Genomic DNA, 21,926 nt, shown 5'->3' on the forward strand with positions numbered 1-21,926 from the left:
TTTCCCCTGGAGGTTGTTATTTAGTAAAATCCCCGGAGGAGATGGGTAATAGTAGAGAGCGTTGAGAGTATTGTGAAGCCGTACCCTTCCCTCTTTGTTGGCAATGGTGAGAGAATATCGTCGACCCTCTTATCTCCCTCTCTTCTTTTTCTCCACGGTGAGATAATGGCAGGATAAGAAATCGTTAAAATTAAATAAAAAAAATCGTTAAATTTCAAAGGTATATCAATCGAGCGGTCTCGATCACGCAATGCTGCGGTTAAATAGCAAAATTATAAACTATTCTTTTCCCACTTGCAGTTGCAGCAGCCACCTAAAATGGTAATACTACCACCCTCTTTCTCACCGAAGGTTCCAATTGAGAGCTTAATTTGGTAACAAGGGTGATATTTTGGACTAAAACATCAAGCGCAGTCAGTCTGGGCACTGTTCGACTCATCGACTAGAACTTGAAACAGCTGGCGCCGCCCATTTCCCATTTTAGCCACAAGGGTTCCACCCGAACCCAAGAAACCTTCATTTTCATCTCCCCCCCCCCCCCCCCCACCCCCACCCCCACCCCCACCCCACCTTCTTCTCCCACAAAATTTCCCCTCTGTCTCCCTCTGAGATCGTGCTGCGCTGACGAATCCCGCCTAATTGGAGCCACTTAAGCGTCAGGTGAGAATTCCACGAATCGCGCCGCTTGAAGATTCCAATCTTTTCGCTTTCCTACGACTCCCCAACCGTCGAGTTCCTAGTGTTTGATTTGCGAATCTAATTTGCTTTGGATCTTTCTAGATCAGGTGCTTTTTACACTATCATTTACATAATTGCTTGCTCGTCTTTGCAGATTTGGAGAATACGAGAATCTGTCTAGTTCTTGGTTCTTTACCATCTGTTCTTTGCCTCATTGATTTTGTCAAGACTTTTCTTCCTAACTTGTAATTGCGGAATTGTTGTTTGTGTGCATTCTGCACCCTTTTCCATGCCTGGAGACGTTTGGTATAGTAGTGTCTACATCACTTCAAGCTGTTGATCCTTTAGATTTTCTCTATTGCACCTCAAGACTCCCCTCCTGGATTTTGTTTAGGTTTCTTTTTTTCTCGATTGCACATCTTTTGCCATGTCTCGTTTCTGAATTTAAGTTTTCCTATGAAAATACTATGTTAGCCTGTTAAATACTTACAATCTTCTTTGAATGTTTCAATTGAAGTACTTCTGTTATTCTCATTTTGCCTTGACGATAATTTTGTTGTTCCTTGTATATTTCACTGTTTTCAGTCATAGTTCAGTTTTATGAGCCATGTTCTTAAGTTTGCAATTGCAACTCTGTAGAGTACTATGTAGTATATTTTCTTATTTCTTTTCTTAACCTTTTGACTGAATGATATTACGGTGAATCTTCATTCCTATTAGCTCTTACAAATCTTCAAGACCAAGTTGATGGGGTATCAGGAAAATTTAGAACTTTATCTCAAATTCTCACGCAAAGAGCTCCAAGCATTATGCAAAAAGCATCATCTCCCTGCAAATAAGAGTCATTCTCATTTAGCTAAGTCATTGGCATCATATTTAAAGGTAAATCTACAATGCTGACCTCATGCACTTCTACACTTCTTTGGTGAAAATGATTATGAAATCTAATTCTATTTTTTGCAGAAGAGAAAGTCAAGTTCAGCAGCTCCAAAGGAGAGACCAGTTAACTCTGTTGGGTTTTCTCTTGATGCATCATATATCCCAGTATTGAAGACCAAAGAAACAGTTCAACCTCTAAAAGAAACCACTGCAGGTATGGTTTATTAAATGTTTTGTAAGTTACTGTCCAAAAGAAGAAAACAATAATCATCGCATCATTGATTTAAAAATGGCAACTGTTATAGGGGCATATGAGAAAATCCACTTCCCTGAGAATGGCAATGGGCATACTAATGGCATTAATAAGAAGCTGCATCATGATAGAGCACAACTGCAAATGGGAAATAAAATGGGAATCAGTAGCCAGATGGTAAAGGGAGCTCCTGAAAAGGTCTGTGTTTTTCTTTTCCTTTTATCTGAGCTTACAGTCTCAGCCATCATGATGCTTGCCATATCTGAGCGCTACTGTTGATTTAGTTACACATGTTGTAAGCGTTCAGTTCAGAAGATATGTTCTTTATTTGCTTTGTGTCCTAATGCAGGCATTTGATACTGCTGCAAATGTTGTTTTTCCATTTTGTATGAACAATGAGACAGAAGAAGGTTTTGGTTCTTCAACATCTCGACCTGGCATCATGGGTAACATAAGATCTCAGAGTGCTGCTGATGTCCAAAATAACCCAGCAGCTCGGCGACAAGGTTTTGAGTACCATGATGGCACTGTTTGTAATGGGTTTGAAAAACACTTGGAACCAAGTAATTCTGGTCAGAATCTTCTAAATCATTCTGTTTCCGTTAATGGAACTTGTAATATGGCGCCAATGCAATACAGACACAAAAAAGTTGGTGAATGTTTCACAGAAAGTGACCTTGTCTCATCTGATGAGATTACAGAAAAAGCTACTCCTTCACTTCAGTTTTTTGTGATGTCGGAGGAGGGGATTAATCTCTTTGTTGATTTGAACTCTACACCATCAGCATGGATTAATAGCTTAAAAGATGAAGTGTGCATCCACCCAAGATCTCAACATAGTGCACAAGGGAGTCTTTCCAATTTTGTTGATATCTTTGATGACCATAGGAAAATTTCGCCATCTGAGTGCACTGTGGTGGATCTACAAAACAAGGCAGCTGAGCAGACCAGTCAGTGCACCAATTCGTCCCTAAGTTCGGCTATCAGTGAGAATTGTCAATCGAAGGCATATCCACCAGATGCAACTGCAGTAACTTCTGGATCTTCCGTATTGACATCAACCAGTATTCCAGTTGAAACTGTAGGATGCCAGGAGGGAAGTGTGGTCTCATCTTCATATCTAACTTCAGATGTTCAGAAGCATAGTACATCTGGTATTGTATCTTGCCCATTGGAAAAGGTGCTTCCTCAAGACTCCGTTAATGTTCCATTTAGGAATCAGAGCGGGTTACAAATACCTTATGCATATCCAAAACCTATTGGTAACATAGAGATATGCAGTGCTGATGGGACCAAAAAATACAACGAGGTTCAGTGCTCCAATGTGAAAAGCTCTATAGCTGGTTCTAGTGGTGCTACAAAGAACTCTGAGAAAATCAGCAGTCCAATGTCTGATGACAGACAAGAAAATACAGAGGATTTTGATAATAGCATCCTTAAAGGTCATAAAGGAGTCCATGAAGTTTCAGTAGAGATTGGGCTTATTGAAGGATCAACAGAAGATGGTGGTTATGGGGACAGGTTATCAAATTGTTGTCAACTTGCCGGGCAGAGGTTACTGGATTTCCCAATGACTGATGCACAATCTGATGCTGGCTCAGCAGACCATCTTTCTCTTGGCAATTCTGTTCCTGAGGATTCAGTGCCAACATTCAATGCTTTGGTGATTTCCTTTTCTTTGTAGTTACATATCAAATTGCAGAGTTATAAGAATTGCTTGATCATTTACTGGTTTCTAAAGCTTACCATACATATCACATTACAGGGATTGCATAATAAATGCCATAGCTGTAAAAACATGTTTTGGTAAGTGTTACATAATACATAATATATGCACATGATAACCACTTGATTATGCGTAAAAGATGCCCTGCAGCAAAGTTCATGGTTTTTCCTTGCTTAAAATGTTTCTCCAGAGTTGCCTCAAGAAATTGTGTAATAGTTTGACTTACTATTCCTTTTTCTTCTTGGCTGATGAATTACTCAACAACTAACTAATTAAGAATCACGGACACGGATACGACATAATACGAACATGGGGATACGGCAAATCTTAAAAGAATATGACACAATAGTTTAGGACACGACAAAAATAAATAAAACCATTATATATATTATTGATATGTTTAGTGAAATATTTTTCTAAACTTGTAAATTAATACAAAGGCATGCATAAATAAAAACCATTATATATATTATTGATATGTTTAGTGAAATATTTTTCTAAACTTGTGAATTAAATACAAAGGCATGCATAAATTACTCATGAGAGATAAACAAAATGTATGCAATACCACAAAGTCAAAAATATAATGCTAATATGTGACATCGCAATTCAATATTATGAGAATAAATGTTGCATTATATTTCTATAGCATATGTAGGAAAGTCTTGCAATAGACAATTTTTATTATAAACTTTTATAGCATATGATAGATCTTATGCCTAAAAATTATTTTAAGAGTGTCCAAAAGTGTCCAAGGAGTGTCCGAATTTATTCTATAATTTCTTAAATATTGGATACATTGTGGAAGTATTCGACACGTGTCCAACAAATGTTTGACGAGTGTCGGTGTCCGATAACTGTCAGACATGAACAGAGCATGCTATCTAAAGTGTTCATACTTCATAGCCCAACAGAATAAGCATTTCCTGGCTCAAGCTAATTGGGGCTATGTTTTGGCTAATTTGAGTCTAGTTGCCCTATTTGGCGTTTGACATGATTAACTGGATTAGGGATGTGAAGCTTAAAGATAAGATTGAATATTACAATTGAGAGCTGCAACTTTCATGAGGGATTCTTTATGCTTCTCGACATGATGGAAACTACATCCTTTATTTCCAAGCTAGGTGAGTGTTTTCCTTATAGAGGGTGGGATGGACTTCAATGGAACCTTTGGTCGGTTTCCTCCTTGATGTTACCTTATCCTAGATGACTGGAGTATTTGGAGCATAGCAGCACATAATTTGAACCTATAGACATGAATTTCTCAATTTGCCTAGACTACAGGGCATTTTGTGGAATATTAAAGAAGTGTAAGATGTGAGTCCTTACGATTCTTAAACCTGAGTAATTCGTGTTCTTGGATTTATGTATTTTTATTTCTCTTTCTTTTTAGCTATGGAAAACATTTGAATGTCTAGTATTAGTGGATAAATGTTCTATTCAAAAATTTTCAAAAGAAACCTTTCTTTGATCCTAACAGTACTGACATGATGTTGTTTCTATTTGCAGGGTAAGGATACTCTGGTGAAGAATACTGATAGTTCAGAGTAATTTCTTTCCTATGTAGACCACATGGTCAGATATGCTTGCAGTCCTCTCTGATGACCATGTATGTTTGCCTATTTATGCAGGTCATCACAATTCCTAGACAAGCATTCAAAAGAATCAAACAACTCGGAGGACCTTGAGGAGTTCCAGAGTAAGAGGCAGCATGCTTGTGGTCAAAGTAACAGAGGAACGATGACAAATTTGAGAAGTGCAAAGACTTCAGTAATAGAGACACAATACGACTTTCCTAGACGGTCCTCACGGAAAAGGTTCACAAATTTTTGTTTATATCTTATGTTATGTTCTATTAGGACCAAAATTGTGACTGTGATGATACTAAAAGCATATCCATACTACATATATCACATAGCAGTCCGTCGTTCACAAATTAGTAAGCATAAGCCATAAGCAATAAGCCTTGTTCTAGCAATTTGACTAAGTTACTAGGTTTCTGTTTCTAAATTGGCTCCTTTAAAGTTCTGAGAGCTATAGAAACAGAAATATTCATATAGATTCTCTACTGTCATCCTCTTTCTACCCGTTGACCATATTCGGTGTTCAACATGCCAATAAGATTAATCCGCTACACAATTTTTATTGTTGGGATTAAGATTATGGTTCTCAAAGCTGTACATAACGTGAGTGTGAGCTTATTCTACTTTTAGAGCGTACACAGGTGGGCAGGCAAGTTCACATGGATTGAAGTCAGTGCAAGTAAGAAATCTGAATCATTGGATGCTGTTGAAAGTTCAAAAAATTATCATATGCAAATGTTGGAAGTTTTGCATATCTTTATTATGTGCATCAAGGCCCTTTTGAACATAAGATGTATGAGTGCAGCGTATAACATATGTATGTAGCTCCATGCGTGCACACCCTTACATGAGTTATTCATAACAAGCAGTTCAATACATTGAATTGAGCTCAATAATGCTAATTTAGTAATAATTCGTTCACTTGTGGCATAGGAATAATTTTCTTCTGAAATAAGTCTCCTTATTCTAGTATTGTAAATAAGCAATAGCTTAGCTTCTTATGGTATACTAATTCATTATTCTTTCTTCTCTTATTTCATATAATTTTTGAAAATTAATTTAATAATAATCTGAAATTAATATTTTGTTTGTAGATTAGATAATACTTAATTACTACTACTTTACATCCAATCAAATGTATTCGTCATTTGGTTTAAAATATCACAAATTCTAAATACAAATTTACTATTATTTATTATTTTAATTTCAATTTTATATCACATCAAATGTAATTATTGTTCCTTATACTAGTATTCAATTAAACATTACAATAGTTTATATTGGTATTAACTTTCTTATTTTAGTATTAAAAATTAGAATACTTCTAGAATTGACTTTATTCCATAGTGAACTGGACCATAATTCTTATCTCAATTGGAGTAGTTATGTTACTTGAAATATTTGTTCACTTCTAAAGTATAGCCATCCATCTATATGCAGTAAAATCGAATAACAACTATATGAGGAGGTGATGAGTTGGAACTTCGAAGGAGTCATTTATGGCCATCCTGCATTGTTGGAGCCTAGGGAGCTACCAGTTATGCTCTTCACTTGTTGAGTCCCGCCTGTTGAAGCATAAAGCAACAGAAAATATAGTGGCTATGTGATAATGAGGTTTCTTTGACAGGATCTTGTACCTAGCTAGCAACTCTGTTCGATTGTTATTCTTGAGCTAATTTTTCATTCATCTGTTGCTAAAGATTTATTTGTGTTCTGAAACATATATGTATCAATTACACGAGCTTTGTATATTTTACATTTATTAGTTTTATTTACTAATTAGTGATGTTTGTAACTCATGATACTGTTAATTGTTTCTCTGAAGATTTTTTATATATTTCTGTGTAGAAACCATGATCGAATACTGAAAAAAAATGTGGTAAATGTCAGAAGATTGCAGGTGAAAGAGCCTATTAAATTAGGCAAAGCCGGTTGGAATGTGCATTGGTAAAAAAAGTATTTGTAATCCGTTTGGTTATTACAAAGAGATGCAACTGTTTAATATTATTAGATCATTTCTCTTATTGATTGATGTGTATATGTATAATATCAGGTTGGTTTTTTGAACAATTAAAAAAGTTAGAAGATGATGCCCCCACGCAGGATCGAACTACGGACCTTCAGTTTACAAGACTGACGCTCTACCACTGAGCTATAGAGGCTTATTCTTATTTTTTTAATTAATTTATTTAAATATATTAATTAGATATTTTAATATTAACTAATCTAATAATAGATGGATCAAAATATATAACTTCTTTTAATAAATCCTTCCATCTTTATTAAGTGGGGCCTATGATAATTTTTTTAAGTATCAAACTCAAAATTTATATTCATTCAAAGTTTGTTTATTTCTGTTGAGGGGTGAAAGTGAAAATGTAGCAATAGTTGAGGGATCCAAATGTAAGTAATCCTGCGTTGCGTAATATCCTTTCCATTCTCCTCCTTGTTCCCGGCTCCCTCTCTCGGAGCTCGGATTTCGTGAAGAAACCCTAATCCTAACGATAGCGATGTCAGCTCGATTGCTGCGGCGCGTCCTCAAAGAGAAGGAGGAGGAGAAGCGGCTCGGATCCTCTGATAGCAACCCCGACCTCGACGAGGAATCCGATTCCCCGCCCTCCGCCGCCCCTTCCAAGAATCCATTCGATCTCCTCGACGAACAGGTGGGTCCCCGCTTTTTATCTTTCTTCCAGAAAATAGAGTTCTTGATTGTTTGTTCTTATGATTTTTTTGTTCTTGAGCTATTTGCGATATGTGTGTGTGTGAAAGCTCCAAGAAACGTTTTGTAGGCATGTCGCTAAGAGGGATATAGGATAAATATTGGAAAATTTCTTGATAAAGAGGGAGATGGGAGATATAATACTTTAAAGTTAGTGGAAGAGAATTCGAGATTTAAGGTTGGATAGAGTAGCCGGGTGATCTAAAGGCTTGCAGATAGATGGAATTCTATACAATTTTTTATGCTAGTTTTTCTGGCGTTATACTGTCTGTAGAGTACGAAGCTTGTTTTCGATCCTAACCGAGATTATTTTGCCTATTAGATGCTGAGTCCTAATACTCCTGCGCTGCCTCTGCTATCCTAATTTCCTTTATTAATAGGTGAATACACCTGGAGACAGACTGCTTTCTTTTTTCGAATGAGTATGAAGATCTTTCCCTCGATATCCATATTGGAATGCTTCCAACTTCTTCTTTCGTAAAACCTTCCACCCAGCAGTCGGGGGATAAAAGAGAAGGAAGAATAAGAAGGCCCAAAGAATCTAAATTGGTCAATCTAGTTTTGATGCCCACATTATTATCATAATTTGAGTATGAGTATAACCCTTGCATATGGCAGCAAAGAGAATTTATATGCAACAAAGAGCTACCAAAATATTATATAGCTGAATCACTTCACAAGTTTATTGAAGACCTGGATCTGTAATTTGCAGTCTTGTTGCCAGTTTTCATACTAATGCACAAATTGTATATGGTTTTGTCCTTTACATAGATTCTGTCGGTGGCTTTATATTTCACAGTATGCTAAAACTATGTTTTAATGCCTGGCTCAAGATATGAATTACGATTCCCACTTGTATAGTTAATTATCTTGTTTCTTTTCAGGAAGATGAAGAGGAAGCTGATGATGGAGAACCAGTAAATGCTATTGAACATAGACAACCTGGAGTGAGGAGTCCTACAACTATATATCCTGCTTCTAATCGTAAATCCAAGAAAAAGAAAAAAAAGAACAAGGAGGAAGCACGATCTACAACTAGGTCAAAATCTGAAAAATCATTTGATACAATTCTAGAAGATTTATCTATTGGTGTAAAGCCTCCTACTGATCAGATCAAGCTTCAGAATATTAAAGCAGTAAGCAGTGACATTCAAGCTAAGGAAGTGGCACTTAGCACATCTTCTATCCTAGCGGTGGATCCCAAATTTTTAAAAGCTGAAAACGAGCTGCGAAAAATATTTGGTTCTAAAGTTGTCAATTCTTTTGAAAATCAACATATTGGTAGTAGCTCAAGGCAAATAGGTGGGAGGCGTGCAGCACACAATCCAAGAAAAACACTTCTTATTTCTCCGTCAAGCTACTGGCCTCGGTGGGATGGATCCATGTCCATGGAACTTCTGGAAACCAAGGATGGCCTCCATTATTTTAGGTAACTTTTCATCCTTTACGGCTAGTGAAACACTTAAAAGAACCATCCCACTTGAAAGGTCAATTATACTTTCACTTGAGACAAAAATTCTGGATATTTTCATTCTCAGTTTGTAAAATTGGTAATGGGCTTGCTTGCAATCTAATCCCTATCTTACCTTGTATGCAACTTACAAATTGTTTTCAGTATTGTCTGCCAGAATGTGATTCCTCCTTACAAACTTATTTGTAAGAAAATTGTGACCTCGATGACTGTTAGTTCTGCTAGATCTTTTTCTCGTACAATAAATTTCCTGTTGCCTATTATAATTATTATAAATATGACACTTTAATTGCTAAATATTGTTGGAGAACATATCTGAGAATAAGGTTCACTAGGATGCTATCTGTCCTAGGATTAGGCAACTTTTCTGTTTTTCTTCTTTTTTCATTTTTTGTAATCAAAAGATTGCTAATTCGGGTTATAATTCTTAAGTTTACAGAGTCATATTCTAGTATCATGTATTATTTCTTTTATTGCTTTATTTTTAGTTTACAAGTCTTCTTTTTTGTTTTATGATTTTACTGTACTGCTACAGACTGTAGCATGCCATATGATCCTTGTAGCTAGTAATTTAGGAGATAAAACATTGATTAGCTGTTCCTATAATTCAGGTGGGAATCAGATAAGTATAACTGTATAAGTAAGAATCGTATCAAGGGTTTGTCTTTGCTGTAACTACCTGTTGAAGACATTCCAGTTTTAGTTTGTCTTGATTGAGTTTAGACTAACATAGGAGGGATTACATATGTTTTTGAAGAATTCTAGATCCTCTAGAATTAGAGATTACCTTTTGTCATTTGGATGGAAGTGTTTCAGCTATTAGATGTCATATAGCCCTTGTATAGTTGTATCCAAATGGCTGGCTAAGTGAATTTTTTTTTTTCATCTTGCAGGTATGTCCATTCACAATCTTATTGTCATGCACAAGAAGCATTTGAAGCTGCTAAACTTGCCAATGATCTCAATGCTATTGGAAGTATCTTGGCGCATTATCCATATCACGTAGAATCTTTGTTGACCTTTGCTGAGGTGTTCAAATATTCAGGAGAAAATCAATCATCTGCAGATGCGATTGCTAAGTGCCTATTTGCATTAGAGTGTGCCTGGCATCCTCTATTTAGCCCCTTGCATGGTAATTGCCAATTAAAATACACCCATGATACAAATAAACCATTATTCACAGCCCTTTTTAGCCACATGAAAAACATGGATAGGCGTGGCTGCCATCGATCAGCTCTAGAGGTCTGCAAGTTTCTTTTGTCACTGGATCCTGACGATCCAATGGGAGCTCTATTTTGCATTGACTACTTCTCTCTGAGGGCGCAGGAATACCATTGGTTGGAAGAATTTTCTGAAATATATGGAAGTGACAACTCACTGTGGCTGTTTCCTAATTTTTCATATTCTCTTCCCATCGCACGTTTTTATCTTGAAGGTGATGCAGAATCTTCTACTGAAGGTGTTCTCCAGGCTGAGAAGGCCACAGCACTTGATCTTATGAAGCAAGCATTGATGCTTCATCCTTCGGTGCTTCAGAAATTAGTTGTGAAGGCACCTCTAAAGGACTCAGCATGGACCCAAATACTGAGAAACGTATATTTCGGATGTGCAAAAGCAGGAAACCCCTCTTTGGAACACCTGATTAATATATATGTTGAACGAAGTTATATTATGTGGAGGTTCCCAGAGCTGCAGAATTTGTTGAAAGATGCTGCTCTGATGGTTGGTGAATCACTTAAAGAGCATAGCAGAGAGGCACAGGACTGGTCATGTGTCAGAAAAGAGGCATTCTCTTCGGAGAAGAACGAGTAAGTCATTCTGATATTTGAACTTCTCCTTTGTGATCTGTGCTGGTTTATCTACATTTGAGTTCCATAGAAGTATAGTCACCTTGATGCCATGAATAAGGCTAGAAATTGGTCGAGGGAGATTTTATTCTCTGGCTGATACACCATGGTCATTTACCAAGCTCAAGCTATAAGCTCGAGCTTACCTTGTACATGAGCACTCAAGTTTGCCCATCAGCCGTTGTTAATAGAGCTGAACATATTGGCAACTTCACTTATTTCTCAAGTGGAAAGCTAGGTTCACCTTCAATTAGAGCTCTTAGAATGATGAATAGGTTGGGCCATTTACCATTGATGATGCAAGTTTATCTGATTATATGCCTGATAAGTTAATGTGGACAGATCTACTATGCTAGTTGATCTGTATACCTTATATCCTTAATACAGAATAACTGGCAAAAATATGAAACTAATAGGCCTGAGTAATGTACAAGCTTTCTTGAACTGGCATATGGTTTCTTTGCATTGTACCTATTGGATAATGAATTAGCCCCATAATCAAAGGAATCCTTTACTAAGTTTCATAAACACTTTTGTTTGCATTCCTTTCAATTCCTTTCATTTATTTGTTAAATCTTCGTGGGCCATTTTGTTTTAAGCTTATTTAATAGGTTTTCATCTTAAAATTTTTCCATTATCTCAAAGTTTTTCTGAGCAGTCCCTTCCTTTTTTTCAGGTATTCACATCTGATGGTTTCAGATTTTTCCGATGCAATACCGTCACTTCCTCCTGAAGAACTAAGACAGTTTATGGTCGGTCCACAAATGGCGCACGACATACAAGATGGTGATAGAGAAGCCATTCCTGAAAGAGCGCGTGCTCCACGTGAGGTCATGGGCCGCAATGCTGCTCTGGTCTTTCTAGAGTCGCTACTTCCTTGGGTAGATTATGGAGATGATAGACAGCAAGATCCTGACCAAGATATGAACTAAGGGTGTTGCCACTAGCAGCCTATGAGTGGTCAGTGATACTTCTTTTTGTACTGTAGGACATACAATTTCAAAAGATTTCATTAGACACTCGTTTACTTGCATCACATCTATAAAGTGATTGTTCTCTTTTATTTGGCTATGCTCATTTTTGGCGGGATATGACCTTATGCACTTGTGGCATGTAAAATTGTTTGTGCTGCTGTTCTTGATAATATAACATAAATCAATAAAGAGCATATGTTTGTGCGGCCATTCTTGATATCACATGTTTAACCAACTATTGGTTTACAGTATTTGTGCAGCTATTAAATTGCTTCTGGACTAGTTAACCTTTTTTATTGCAAATGGACGAGCAGAAGAAATGCACAACATGGCTCCTGATGCAGGCAGGACATGATAGTCAATTAGTCATCACAGAGTGAGCAAGTTTTGGGGTTATGTTTTTGTTTTCTACATTGTAATGGAACTGAAAAGAAGCTGATCCATATTATATCACTTCTTAGGCTGGTCATATTTTTTATTGGTAATTGAGTCGTGTACCTACACGGATTTCTCAATAAGTTTGCCTATCAGATATAACTCTCGCTAATTTGAGCAAGCAATGTTTAGGTGCGGCATATTTGATATTTAACAATGCCATATTTCTCTTTAAAAACAGAACATGAAAAGAGAAGGAATTAAAAAAAAATGAAAAATTGCTATATTTCTCATCCTCGAGATCACTCATACTTTGAATTGTATAATACTTGCAACCAGATATTCAACAGCTTAGCTATACCTTAACGAAAAATAACCCATTTCAAGCAGTACATAAAGTTCAAGCCATTTGAACCGTCACACAAGATGCATCAAGGTTGCTATCTGTAAGGGTGAATCATCATTAAGCAAATCTATATTTCTACACATCTTGTTGGTAGTAACAGAATAAGTTAACAAAGACATTCCAGTCGTTCGTCCATACTGCCATCGCCTAGCACCTATACACAGCTTGTCGTAAGGTGTAACAAAAGATCAGGAGGAGAAAAGAAAAGTAAAAGCTAATAAAAGAGGCTCCATATCATTCATTTGTGCTGCCCATGGTCTAGTGTCTAATATCCCTGTTAGCATTAGTTGATTTACATCTCAAAAGTCAGATTCGTATCACAGCCATGGGGCTCTACTAACTTGAAGAATGAGAAACACTCAGGCCATTTGATCATATTCAGGCTACAGCTCTTGTTCTTGGCTCACCATGTTGTGGAGTTTGCTCAACATGTGAGTAGCTGCAGACTCCCGTGCTTCCCGACTGCTCCTCTTCAAATCACCCTGAGTCGTGCATTCAAAGTCTAGACCTTTAACCATTACACTGGCCTGGAACATTCCTAGAGAACAGGATAATGGAAAATCTCAACAAGACGAGATTGTTAAATGAAGCACGAGAAAACACAGAAAGAGGAAGATAGAGGCTTAATTGAATAATGCAAGGAGCATGACTTCTCCCACTATATCTAACCTGCTCTCCATCTAACAACAGGGTAGGAAAGATAATAATAATATGGGGATACTTGCAGAATAACATTATTTCTACTGATCAGTGTCATATGATGTCATCCAACCAAACTCCAGCATAAGATGGTACATTACCACTAGATAGTTGAAACATGCATCACCTATTGCATGTAGCATGTGATACAACTTGATGCAGACAATCAACTGAATGCCCCGTCTATATGGGAAAATCCAACGAAAAATGAACATGGTAAATGTTCGATATTATGGACACATGAACTCATTGAAGGATTTGGAAAGATGAGGGAAGATTCATGCCAAGAATGGATCTCCAATAGGAATGGTCACCTAATAATAACATAGGGGTAACTAAGTCCTAGGAGGACAAAAGCCATGTAGTCAAGCTAGTCCGCTTCATAGAATTTAGTCATATAGCAGCAATAACTCAACTGAATTAAATGATCAAAGTTTTGGCCTTACCATCTGTGATGGAAGGAAGCACATTATATCTTGGTAGTATCCAGTTGTTTTCATTGCAAATGTCATCCAGTTCCTGCATGTAAAGAGAAGTATATAATCAGCCAATAACACAATTCAGAAAAATCCTCAAGTGCTTTTGTATGAAGATTGTATGGAGAATAACACAAGGTTGCCAAACAAAAGGTAAATTAGTAACACAAATAAAGATCTGTGATCCCAATAAGAGGAGTTGAGGTAGGTACAAAATTTATGATCACAAATTCAACAGTCATGTCATTGCAGGAAAAAGAACTAATTATATCTAAAAGATAACTCGCCTGGCACAAACTCCGCAAACAAAGAACTGCCTCTGACAATCTTTTTCTTTTAATATTTTGAGTTTTCCTCCTTTCTCCAGAGCAACAAGAATCATCTATCTGCATTGTGCTTGAGCGAAAAGCATTGCATGCTTCTATTACAGATTCAACCTTTGGCATCAAGTTATCTCCTTCCGCAAAAACTACATCAGAGAGTAAATGTCAAGTAGCAGAGAATTTGCTGTTATTTCAACATATAATTGAGAAATTACTGATTTGAATTAAAAATCTCGAATGGATGTCAATTCAGATTCAATAAATTCTTAAGGAGTGACAGATTATGGAATGCTGACATTTGAAAGCTGCATACTCAGCACTATGTGGTCAAGCCCTTTTTGGGTTGACTTTCTTTTTCAAAACTTTCTCATGGTTGGAATAAAATGTCCATGAAAGACAACAAATTATGACTATTGAATTATCAATATTGAACATACTATACCAGTTAAAATTCTCTGGATGTTCATCTCGCAATGTGCAATTTCATCTTCCAAGTTCCGCTGCTTTTTACACTAACACCGAAAAAAAAGAAGAGAAAGAGCAGCTAACTTTGAGCATAAGAAAACAAACCAACAAAGGTGGAAAAAAACTTCAAAATGAAATATGAGGACATACCAAATCATTCCGTCTTTTCTGAAGTACTTGTAAAGAAGCATGTAATTCATTTCTCTTGGACTTCATTTCCTCTTGGAATGTATCTTGAAATTGAGAATTGAGTTGCAGGGGAACAAGCGGAAGATCAAAAGTACCTCTACCATCTTGAACAGCGTCAGCTATTCCTGGTACGCTTAGTGGTTCTTTGCATGGGCTTTTTGAAGGGGAGGGCTTTGTGGTGAAACCACCAATACCTTCCTGACAGATCCACTGGATGCTTTAATTTGATACAAACAAGGACCAAAAAAAAAAACAATGCAGGATCTTTGGCCGTAGAAACTCTTGAAATTTTTTTTTCCATACATTGGTTGCTATGTACAAAATTGACAATTCATGGTTTTAATTCTTGCAAGTGGGGGTAATGCTATACACCAGTTTTTCTTGCAAGTGTGTTATTTAGTTACTCCTAGTAGAATTGAAAAATAAAATATACATTCTCTAGACATGCAGGTGATGAGTAAAGTCCTACTTACTCCAGCTGACATTTAATGACCATAGAACCCCTATCCAGTGAGTCCAAACAAAAAGGTGGTTAAAGAATGGTTTGACAAATGAACCTCAATCCAATGCTTTAAACTGTAGGATTTCTATTAACGAGGAAAAAGGAGAGTAATGTGACTCTGGAAAATTTTACGATATAAGACCACAATAAAATGGGACTCTCATTTGTCTGTCAAGCTGCAGGAAGAAGAATAAGTAGCCCTCTTAAGCATCAGGTTGCAAACTTCTTTTGATAAGTACAGCATGAGAACACGTAAATAAAGAAGACTGCATTAACTATGGCTTAGCCGAAGTGAGTTCACCTGCCTAGAGGACTTGTAAAGAACTGCAGTCAAGTTTATATGAGCCTAAACAGCAACAACAAACTCATCTTTTACCTGATATTGGATTTAAGTCATAACAAAGCAATAATTCTATAGTGTTGATGTCAGTATGTCACAAGAGACAACAATTGATAAATTTTCTGTAAATTGTTCTGGATCCTTCTCATCTTATAAATGTGCTCTAGCAACCTCCTATTAATGCAATTGCTGCAAAAAGCTAGATAATGAGGATGAAGAGGATGCTGATAGCATTAAGGTAATGATTGTGAAGTACGATCTCTCTCACCCAGCACTTTAAAATTTAAAATTCATTTACTCCAAGACATTCCTTTGATATGAACTTTATATACTTGTAGCCATAAGATAAGTACATAACAATATATTGAAAAGTAGAGAATCAAGTAACAAAGTAACAATGCCTGAAAATAAATTATGATGCTCATACCAAGGAAGGGCATAGTAGAAACAAATATGATAGAGAAAAAACATTTCAATCTTATATAGTTCGCTAGCATCATAGGTTGATTATGGTGTAAGCATACCTTGTCATCAGAGCCATCCATGCTGACATCTGCTGCAACATAACTATCAGCTGTTGCCCTCCTATTAGCATGAGAATCCAGAATGGCATCCCTTACCATATCCTCCTCATGAATTAATTGTTTCCCATTCAAGGATAAATGATTATTTTCACTACAAGGCCTACAATCAGCTAGAGATGACTCATTTATACATGATTCTCCAAATGTTCTGCTTCTTGCAGTAACAAGTTTCTCTCTGTTTTCATTGATTAAGATTTCCAAAGTTTGTCCATTCTGAACCAATTGATCATCTGTTCTCTGTTCTTCCATGGAAGGCTTGAGAGAATAACCAGCACTGGAATCTGCTTCACAAAGATCTATACATGTTACATACTTTCTATTCTTGTCAATTTCTTCAATTTTAATTCTGCTCTTTCTGTAGCTCAATATGTCTACAATTTGCTCATTTTTTGGAAATCTGCTGTTAGCCCTCTGATCTTTAAGTGTGTGCACTTTATCTGACTCTGATGTACATTTTGTATTCAGATCTGCTTGCTGTCTTAGCACATCTGATGAACCACCAGCACATGCTTCCCTGATCATTCCAAATGAGCAATCATCAGAAATGAAGAAAACATGACAATCATGTGCTCTTTTCTGGCCTAGATCAAGATTGATAACATGTAAGTTTTAGCAAATCATTTATTACCTGTGTAGCCAGTCAGATAAGATACCAAGATATGGTAGTAGCAGATAGTGCTCAACTACTGATGTTACCTCAGTATTTAGACCCCTTCTGACTAGAGGACCTTGCAAGCTGCAAAAGCACAGATAACTTCCGTAAAGTGAGAAAATCATAGAGGGCAATTGTAACATGAATACCAGACCAACTGAACATCTCACAAGATAACGAGATTCACAATTGCATGAAGTCCATGTTGAGGAGCCAACTAATTACTTTAACAAATAAAATGTGCCAATATAAGAAATTCATCCAACTTGTGATAGAACACCTAACAAAAACAACCAACTGAAATACACCAATACAAACCTGCTGACTACATCTTTTACAAGAATTTCTGTAAGCTCCTCCTTGCCTACTTCTGTATACTGCATCACGTATAGCCTAGTAGTTGTTCGTTCCTTACTTAAGGAATACGCCAAATGTCGTTCCAGAATACACAAGTTTGATCGGCTGATACCTATTTATGATAATCATTTTCTCCGAATGAATATCAAATAGAAAATATAAATTCAACAAAACTCTAGTTCGCCAGCAGATTGACCAGATAATAGTCAAGCACCACAAATTCCGAATTAGAAGATAATATAGAAGCTCATAAAGCAACAGGACTAGTTTATCATGATCCTTACCACCAAAATAATTTACTATCAGGTTGAAAGGGATGAAATGAACCTAACACATTCAAAAACAATTTCATCAACAAAATAACTGGTTATGTAATTATGTTGCAACAGTGGTTTATATATTTAAATAATAAAGTGCTGATAGAAAAGGCACACATTTCATAAACTTCGCATTATGCAGTCCTATTATTTCAAGAGGACTTTATAGAGATTGATAGAACATATTCTCATTCTGTTTAACCCAATTTTTTAAAAGTCCAAATAGTAGCGAAAATTTGTAAATTTCATGACAAATGAAAGGGATAGTTGTGCAGACTTACTCTTGATTCATTTCCCCAATCTGGACAGAAATTTCAGAGCAACAATTTTTTTTTTTACTTCAGAACTACAAAAAAACAAGCATCCGTTAAGAGAAACTACATTTTCTCTTACAATATCAGGCATGTCATGCCCAGAACAAGCAGTAACAAGCCCAAATTATGCATGAAGCTACGGTCATTTTAAAAAAAAAAAATTCCCTTTACACCAGTTGTGGCAATGCCACAATGATAGGGACATAACCTCCAATATTTATACATCCAAAGAAGCCAATTTACTTTTTCAATCACTAAGAGATCAGAATGTATTAGCGTCTAAGTAACAATAGAAATGAAATGAGTAATGTTTACGAGGAGTTGGCTAAAACTAGATTTGGCATTTAACTTCAAGTTTCACAATACTGTTCCACCTTTTACCATGATTAGTGTAAAGTAAAACAAGTTAGCAATGTTGAATGCTTGCCTCTCAAGATAGGCTTCTTATGGCTGCATTAATCATTTAATTATGAGCACACAGAAAACAAACAGAATATATTACGGATTATCTACTACAGATTCTTAGTTAAACTTTTTAGACAAAATGATAACATTACTTAACTAGCTGCTCTGGACCGGTTAGACAAATTACCTCTTCATGCAGTAGGAATGCATCCAAAAGGGAATATATAACTGAATAAAGTGGAAGGAAATAAAAATCTTCACAATAGTTGCAATATAATTTATGATACATTAGAACTATATAATTCGTTAAAATTATATTAGAAGAAAATAAGTGTCTCACGAAAGAATCCCATCACCAATAAAACACAGATTGAACATTTCTAAAACCTATTATTTATTTAGAAAATAGCATGAAAATGTACTATTATTATGCAATTGTCTGCTATTCCCCAGAGTGGACATGACCTCATTTATCAGTTAACAGATTTTCAAGATAGAAACTAGAATATCACATAATAAGAATGTACACCTCTAGATGCAAGTGTCAGTACATAGAAAATAATTTTCCAAATTTCAGATGGATATCAAGGTCATAGGAAAATAGATTATCCGAAAAGAAAATCATTATACAGTAGCTAGAAATCGAGGACACCTGCTTTATACTCCACTTCAGAAAAAGCAAGTTGCTGAAGGACATCTTCACATGATCCGCCTGAAGAACCAGTTGTTCGTTTTTTTCCTGATGATGAATGTACTTTTAGCTGGTTGCTGCATACCAAATTGTCGTCTGGTGCATCAAGTTCTTTTTCCACCAATGACCAAACACCCTGAGTCACAGAGCTAAACTGAAGCAGACATTTTCCTGTCGTAGGATTTATTAGAAATACAGCAACTTTCATGATTGGCCATGTCTCCATATTTGGCACATCTTTTGATGTATCTAATGCACCCGAAATATCACAGGCATCCATGACCATTTTCTCTGTGGCTGAAAGTTGCTTCCCGAGCCCTTTTGAGTTATCACAGTTATGCATGAATTTCATGTACATCAATAAAGCTGGTTTAGCAATAGAAGCGGATTTGCAGAAAGATTCAAAACCAAGAAAGTCAAGTCGCGGAAACTGCCTCCGGTGGTAGTAATTATATAGCAGCACAACTGCATGCATCTGTCACAACACAACACTTTGTCAATGTACTAAGTTATTAAGCAACAAGAAAAGGAAAAAAGAACAGCAAGTACAAGAGAAAAAAAAAGAAGAGAAATCCACTAATACAAAGATATTCTCCTTAAAAGTGTGGCCTCACAATATGTTTGAACTTTGAAGTTAATTTTGGTTTGTTTTCACCAGTACCAACTTACCAATCCAAAAACTGGATGTATATGTGTCCTTATCAGATCAAGCCACATTGAACTTTGATATACATGAAAATAGCTTATACCCCCAATTTTATACAGATACACTATTGGCATGAGGCACATTGGCTAGCTTATACCCCCAACTCCACCCTGAGTTCTTTGGAATTATCTTTAAAAACTGTATACTTATGTCTGATGAATGGCTTCCTCTAATTGATTCATCTATTGGGTTTGTAAATTGTAATAACTACAGAAGCTAAGTAACCAAGATTATTTGGTTGAACCATATCTCAAGTTAGGTGAGTATATCAACATAATTAAACATATACAACCCATTACAACAATGTGTGCTAAAATTAAGTTATTAATAGGAATAAAATGAAAAAAAAAACTGCTCACAATACCTGGCACTCAGATGCAATTTACCCACATGCACATCCAAGGGAACTATCCTAATACTACAGTAAGTTAATACTTAATACCACTCGCCCCAATCAACAACAGAAAATTGAACTAGGGTGAGATATTAGTTTTTCAAAACTTAAAAAGGATAATGTAAATAGCATGACTTGACAGAATAAAAAAGTGAGCAAAGGAAAATGAGAAAACTGGTGGATTATAGGTTAGACAATAGGTACGCTTCAGTTGATTGTTGCTTGCAGAACATATAGGAGATAAGCACCATCACGTTAGAAATGTAGAACAAGGTTACCCTTAACTTCCATTTTAATTAGTCCAAAACATAATATCTAAATCTATAATAGCCTAATCTATTAAGAATAAAATGGATGAAAATAATCTGTCAAGATTTCCACAACAGTTTTTATAGGCAAATGGACACTAAGAAGACTACTCTAGTTGAATGAACGACTACTTAGTGATTAGACAAAATTTGGTAAAGGTGTGAGGAACTACTTTCTAGCAGGCAATCACAGCCACAAAATTCTATTGTCCTATAAAATAGCCCTTCAAGAGAACCTACTGGCTCATCTGAAAGTTTCAAGGTCGTTAAAGCAACTTATGAGAACAGTTCTATGGTCCACCTCCTTTGGAGACTACAACAATTAACACTTGTTAAATATGAAATTGTAATCCTTGTGATTCCAGTTAATCTATCTCCAATTGGCAAGTGGCAACTATGTGCTATTTAAGCTTATTAGAAAAAGCACCTAAACTGTAATAGGATATCTACACCGACAAGCTCCAAAATTAAAATTTGCCCCAACCAAGACAGTGTATTCCTTTTTCAATGAATGCACAACTTTTTCGATTCTTATCTTTGATATCACTAGCTTCTATCAGATTACAGAAGGCATCATTACCCTGCCCAATATGCGCTTTTAGTTGAAATTACAATATGATGATGAATATGATAAAAAGAACGAACTAATGTGCTCCGAAAACTAAGGATGCCGCAATCATTATATATGAAAGAGTACCAAGACGTCGCATAATTCTTTTCATCGCATGGTGATACCTGCTTCGCGACGGCCTCCTGCTGAGCGAGAGAAGGGGGGTTCTGCGACGATCCCCTGATGGGAAGAAGCGGGGCAACGAGGTGGTCTATTAGGGCTTGGATAATGTCCTCCGTCGGGACCAAAGCGGGCGCGGGCGCTTCCGCCGCTCCTCCTCCTCCTCCTCCTCCTCCTCCTCCTCCTCCTCCTCCTCCTTTCGCCATTAGAGAGGCGAAGGCAGGAGAAGAGGTAGGAGAAGGAGAAGGGTTAGGGTTTTCAGGGATTGGGAGGATAGGGTTTTGGCCAGGTTTCGGGAGATTATTGCGATTGGTTGAGCGAGAGAGATAGGTGGTGCGTTTTTGGAAAAGGAAAAGGCGCGAAGATGGCGTGAGGGGATACTGGATCGTACGGAGCCGTCAGTCTTTTTCTTCGTTGCAGTAAAAAACAGATACAACTTGGTGTGAAATCGTCCTTGTGTACTACCCACGGAATAAATTATAGAATCTTTTTTTAAGGATAATTATGGTTGACTAATTTATTTATTTTACATGTTTCATTGACTTTTTAACTATAAGAAACAC

The 21,926-nt window shown here is 36.5% G+C and overlaps 3 protein-coding genes and 1 non-coding gene across 5 annotated transcripts; 2 read left to right on the forward strand and 2 right to left on the reverse strand.

The window, feature by feature from the left end:
* The first annotated feature begins 554 nt into the window (after positions 1–554).
* Positions 555–6,918, forward strand: LOC140787708 (uncharacterized). 2 transcript variants are annotated; one of them, XM_073136794.1, is made up of 8 exons: positions 555–660; positions 1,399–1,560; positions 1,642–1,771; positions 1,863–2,008; positions 2,160–3,473; positions 5,046–5,083; positions 5,168–5,353; positions 6,560–6,918. In XM_073136794.1, the coding sequence occupies exons 2-8, from the start codon at positions 1,426–1,428 to the stop codon at positions 6,570–6,572; spliced, it is 1,962 nt and encodes a 653-aa protein (XP_072992895.1). In that variant the 5' UTR covers positions 555–660; positions 1,399–1,425; the 3' UTR covers positions 6,573–6,918. The 2 variants fall into 2 exon arrangements, with proteins under 2 accessions (XP_072992895.1, XP_072992896.1); XM_073136795.1 differs by lacking the exon at positions 555–660 and adding an exon at positions 845–984.
* A 291-nt stretch (positions 6,919–7,209) lies between these two features.
* On the reverse strand, positions 7,210–7,281 carry TRNAT-UGU (transfer RNA threonine (anticodon UGU)). The gene has a single exon. It is a non-coding gene; the product is annotated as a tRNA-Thr (tRNA).
* A 173-nt stretch (positions 7,282–7,454) lies between these two features.
* Positions 7,455–12,667, forward strand: LOC140787590 (uncharacterized). The gene is made up of 5 exons (XM_073136591.1): positions 7,455–7,782; positions 8,723–9,267; positions 10,203–11,117; positions 11,833–12,116; positions 12,380–12,667. Exons 1-4 carry the CDS (start codon positions 7,630–7,632, stop codon positions 12,086–12,088), a joined length of 1,869 nt encoding a protein of 622 aa, XP_072992692.1. The 5' UTR covers positions 7,455–7,629; the 3' UTR covers positions 12,089–12,116; positions 12,380–12,667.
* Positions 12,668–12,954: 287 nt separating this feature from the next.
* LOC140785694 (uncharacterized) lies at positions 12,955–21,791 on the reverse strand. Its single transcript, XM_073133655.1, has 10 exons — positions 21,369–21,791; positions 19,187–19,700; positions 17,460–17,610; positions 17,118–17,225; positions 16,430–17,003; positions 15,025–15,261; positions 14,852–14,921; positions 14,374–14,555; positions 14,057–14,129; positions 12,955–13,449 (listed from the first exon to the last, which is right to left on the reverse strand). Exons 1-10 carry the CDS (start codon positions 21,567–21,569, stop codon positions 13,295–13,297), a joined length of 2,265 nt encoding a protein of 754 aa, XP_072989756.1. The 5' UTR covers positions 21,570–21,791; the 3' UTR covers positions 12,955–13,294.
* Positions 21,792–21,926: the final 135 nt, after the last annotated feature.

This window comes from Typha latifolia, chromosome 4 (genome assembly GCF_019914945.1).
Source record: "Typha latifolia isolate L0001 chromosome 4, TyphaL0001v2, whole genome shotgun sequence".
In the NCBI taxonomy this organism is placed as follows: Eukaryota; Viridiplantae; Streptophyta; class Magnoliopsida; order Poales; family Typhaceae; genus Typha; species Typha latifolia.

Bases quoted from the DNA above. Each gene is read 5' to 3' on its own strand.
- LOC140787708 (XM_073136794.1), top strand. From the start codon at position 1,426: ATGGGGTATCAGGAAAATTTAGAACTTTATCTCAAATTCTCACGCAAA. The intron at 3,474-5,045 runs GTGATTTCCTTT...TTCTATTTGCAG, and splicing joins TGCCAACATTCAATGCTTTG to GGTAAGGATACTCTGGTGAA. The intron at 5,084-5,167 runs GTAATTTCTTTC...CTATTTATGCAG, and splicing joins AAGAATACTGATAGTTCAGA to GTCATCACAATTCCTAGACA.
- LOC140785694 (XM_073133655.1), bottom strand. From the start codon at position 21,569: ATGGCGAAAGGAGGAGGAGGAGGAGGAGGAGGAGGAGGAGGAGGAGGA. The intron at 17,004-17,117 runs GTAATAAATGAT...TGGAATGATCAG, and splicing joins TTATCTGACTGGCTACACAG to GGAAGCATGTGCTGGTGGTT. The intron at 14,556-14,851 runs GTATAGTATGTT...TCTCTGATGTAG, and splicing joins CATCCAGAGAATTTTAACTG to TTTTTGCGGAAGGAGATAAC.
- LOC140787590 (XM_073136591.1), top strand. From the start codon at position 7,630: ATGTCAGCTCGATTGCTGCGGCGCGTCCTCAAAGAGAAGGAGGAGGAG. The intron at 7,783-8,722 runs GTGGGTCCCCGC...GTTTCTTTTCAG, and splicing joins TCGATCTCCTCGACGAACAG to GAAGATGAAGAGGAAGCTGA. The intron at 9,268-10,202 runs GTAACTTTTCAT...TTCATCTTGCAG, and splicing joins GATGGCCTCCATTATTTTAG to GTATGTCCATTCACAATCTT.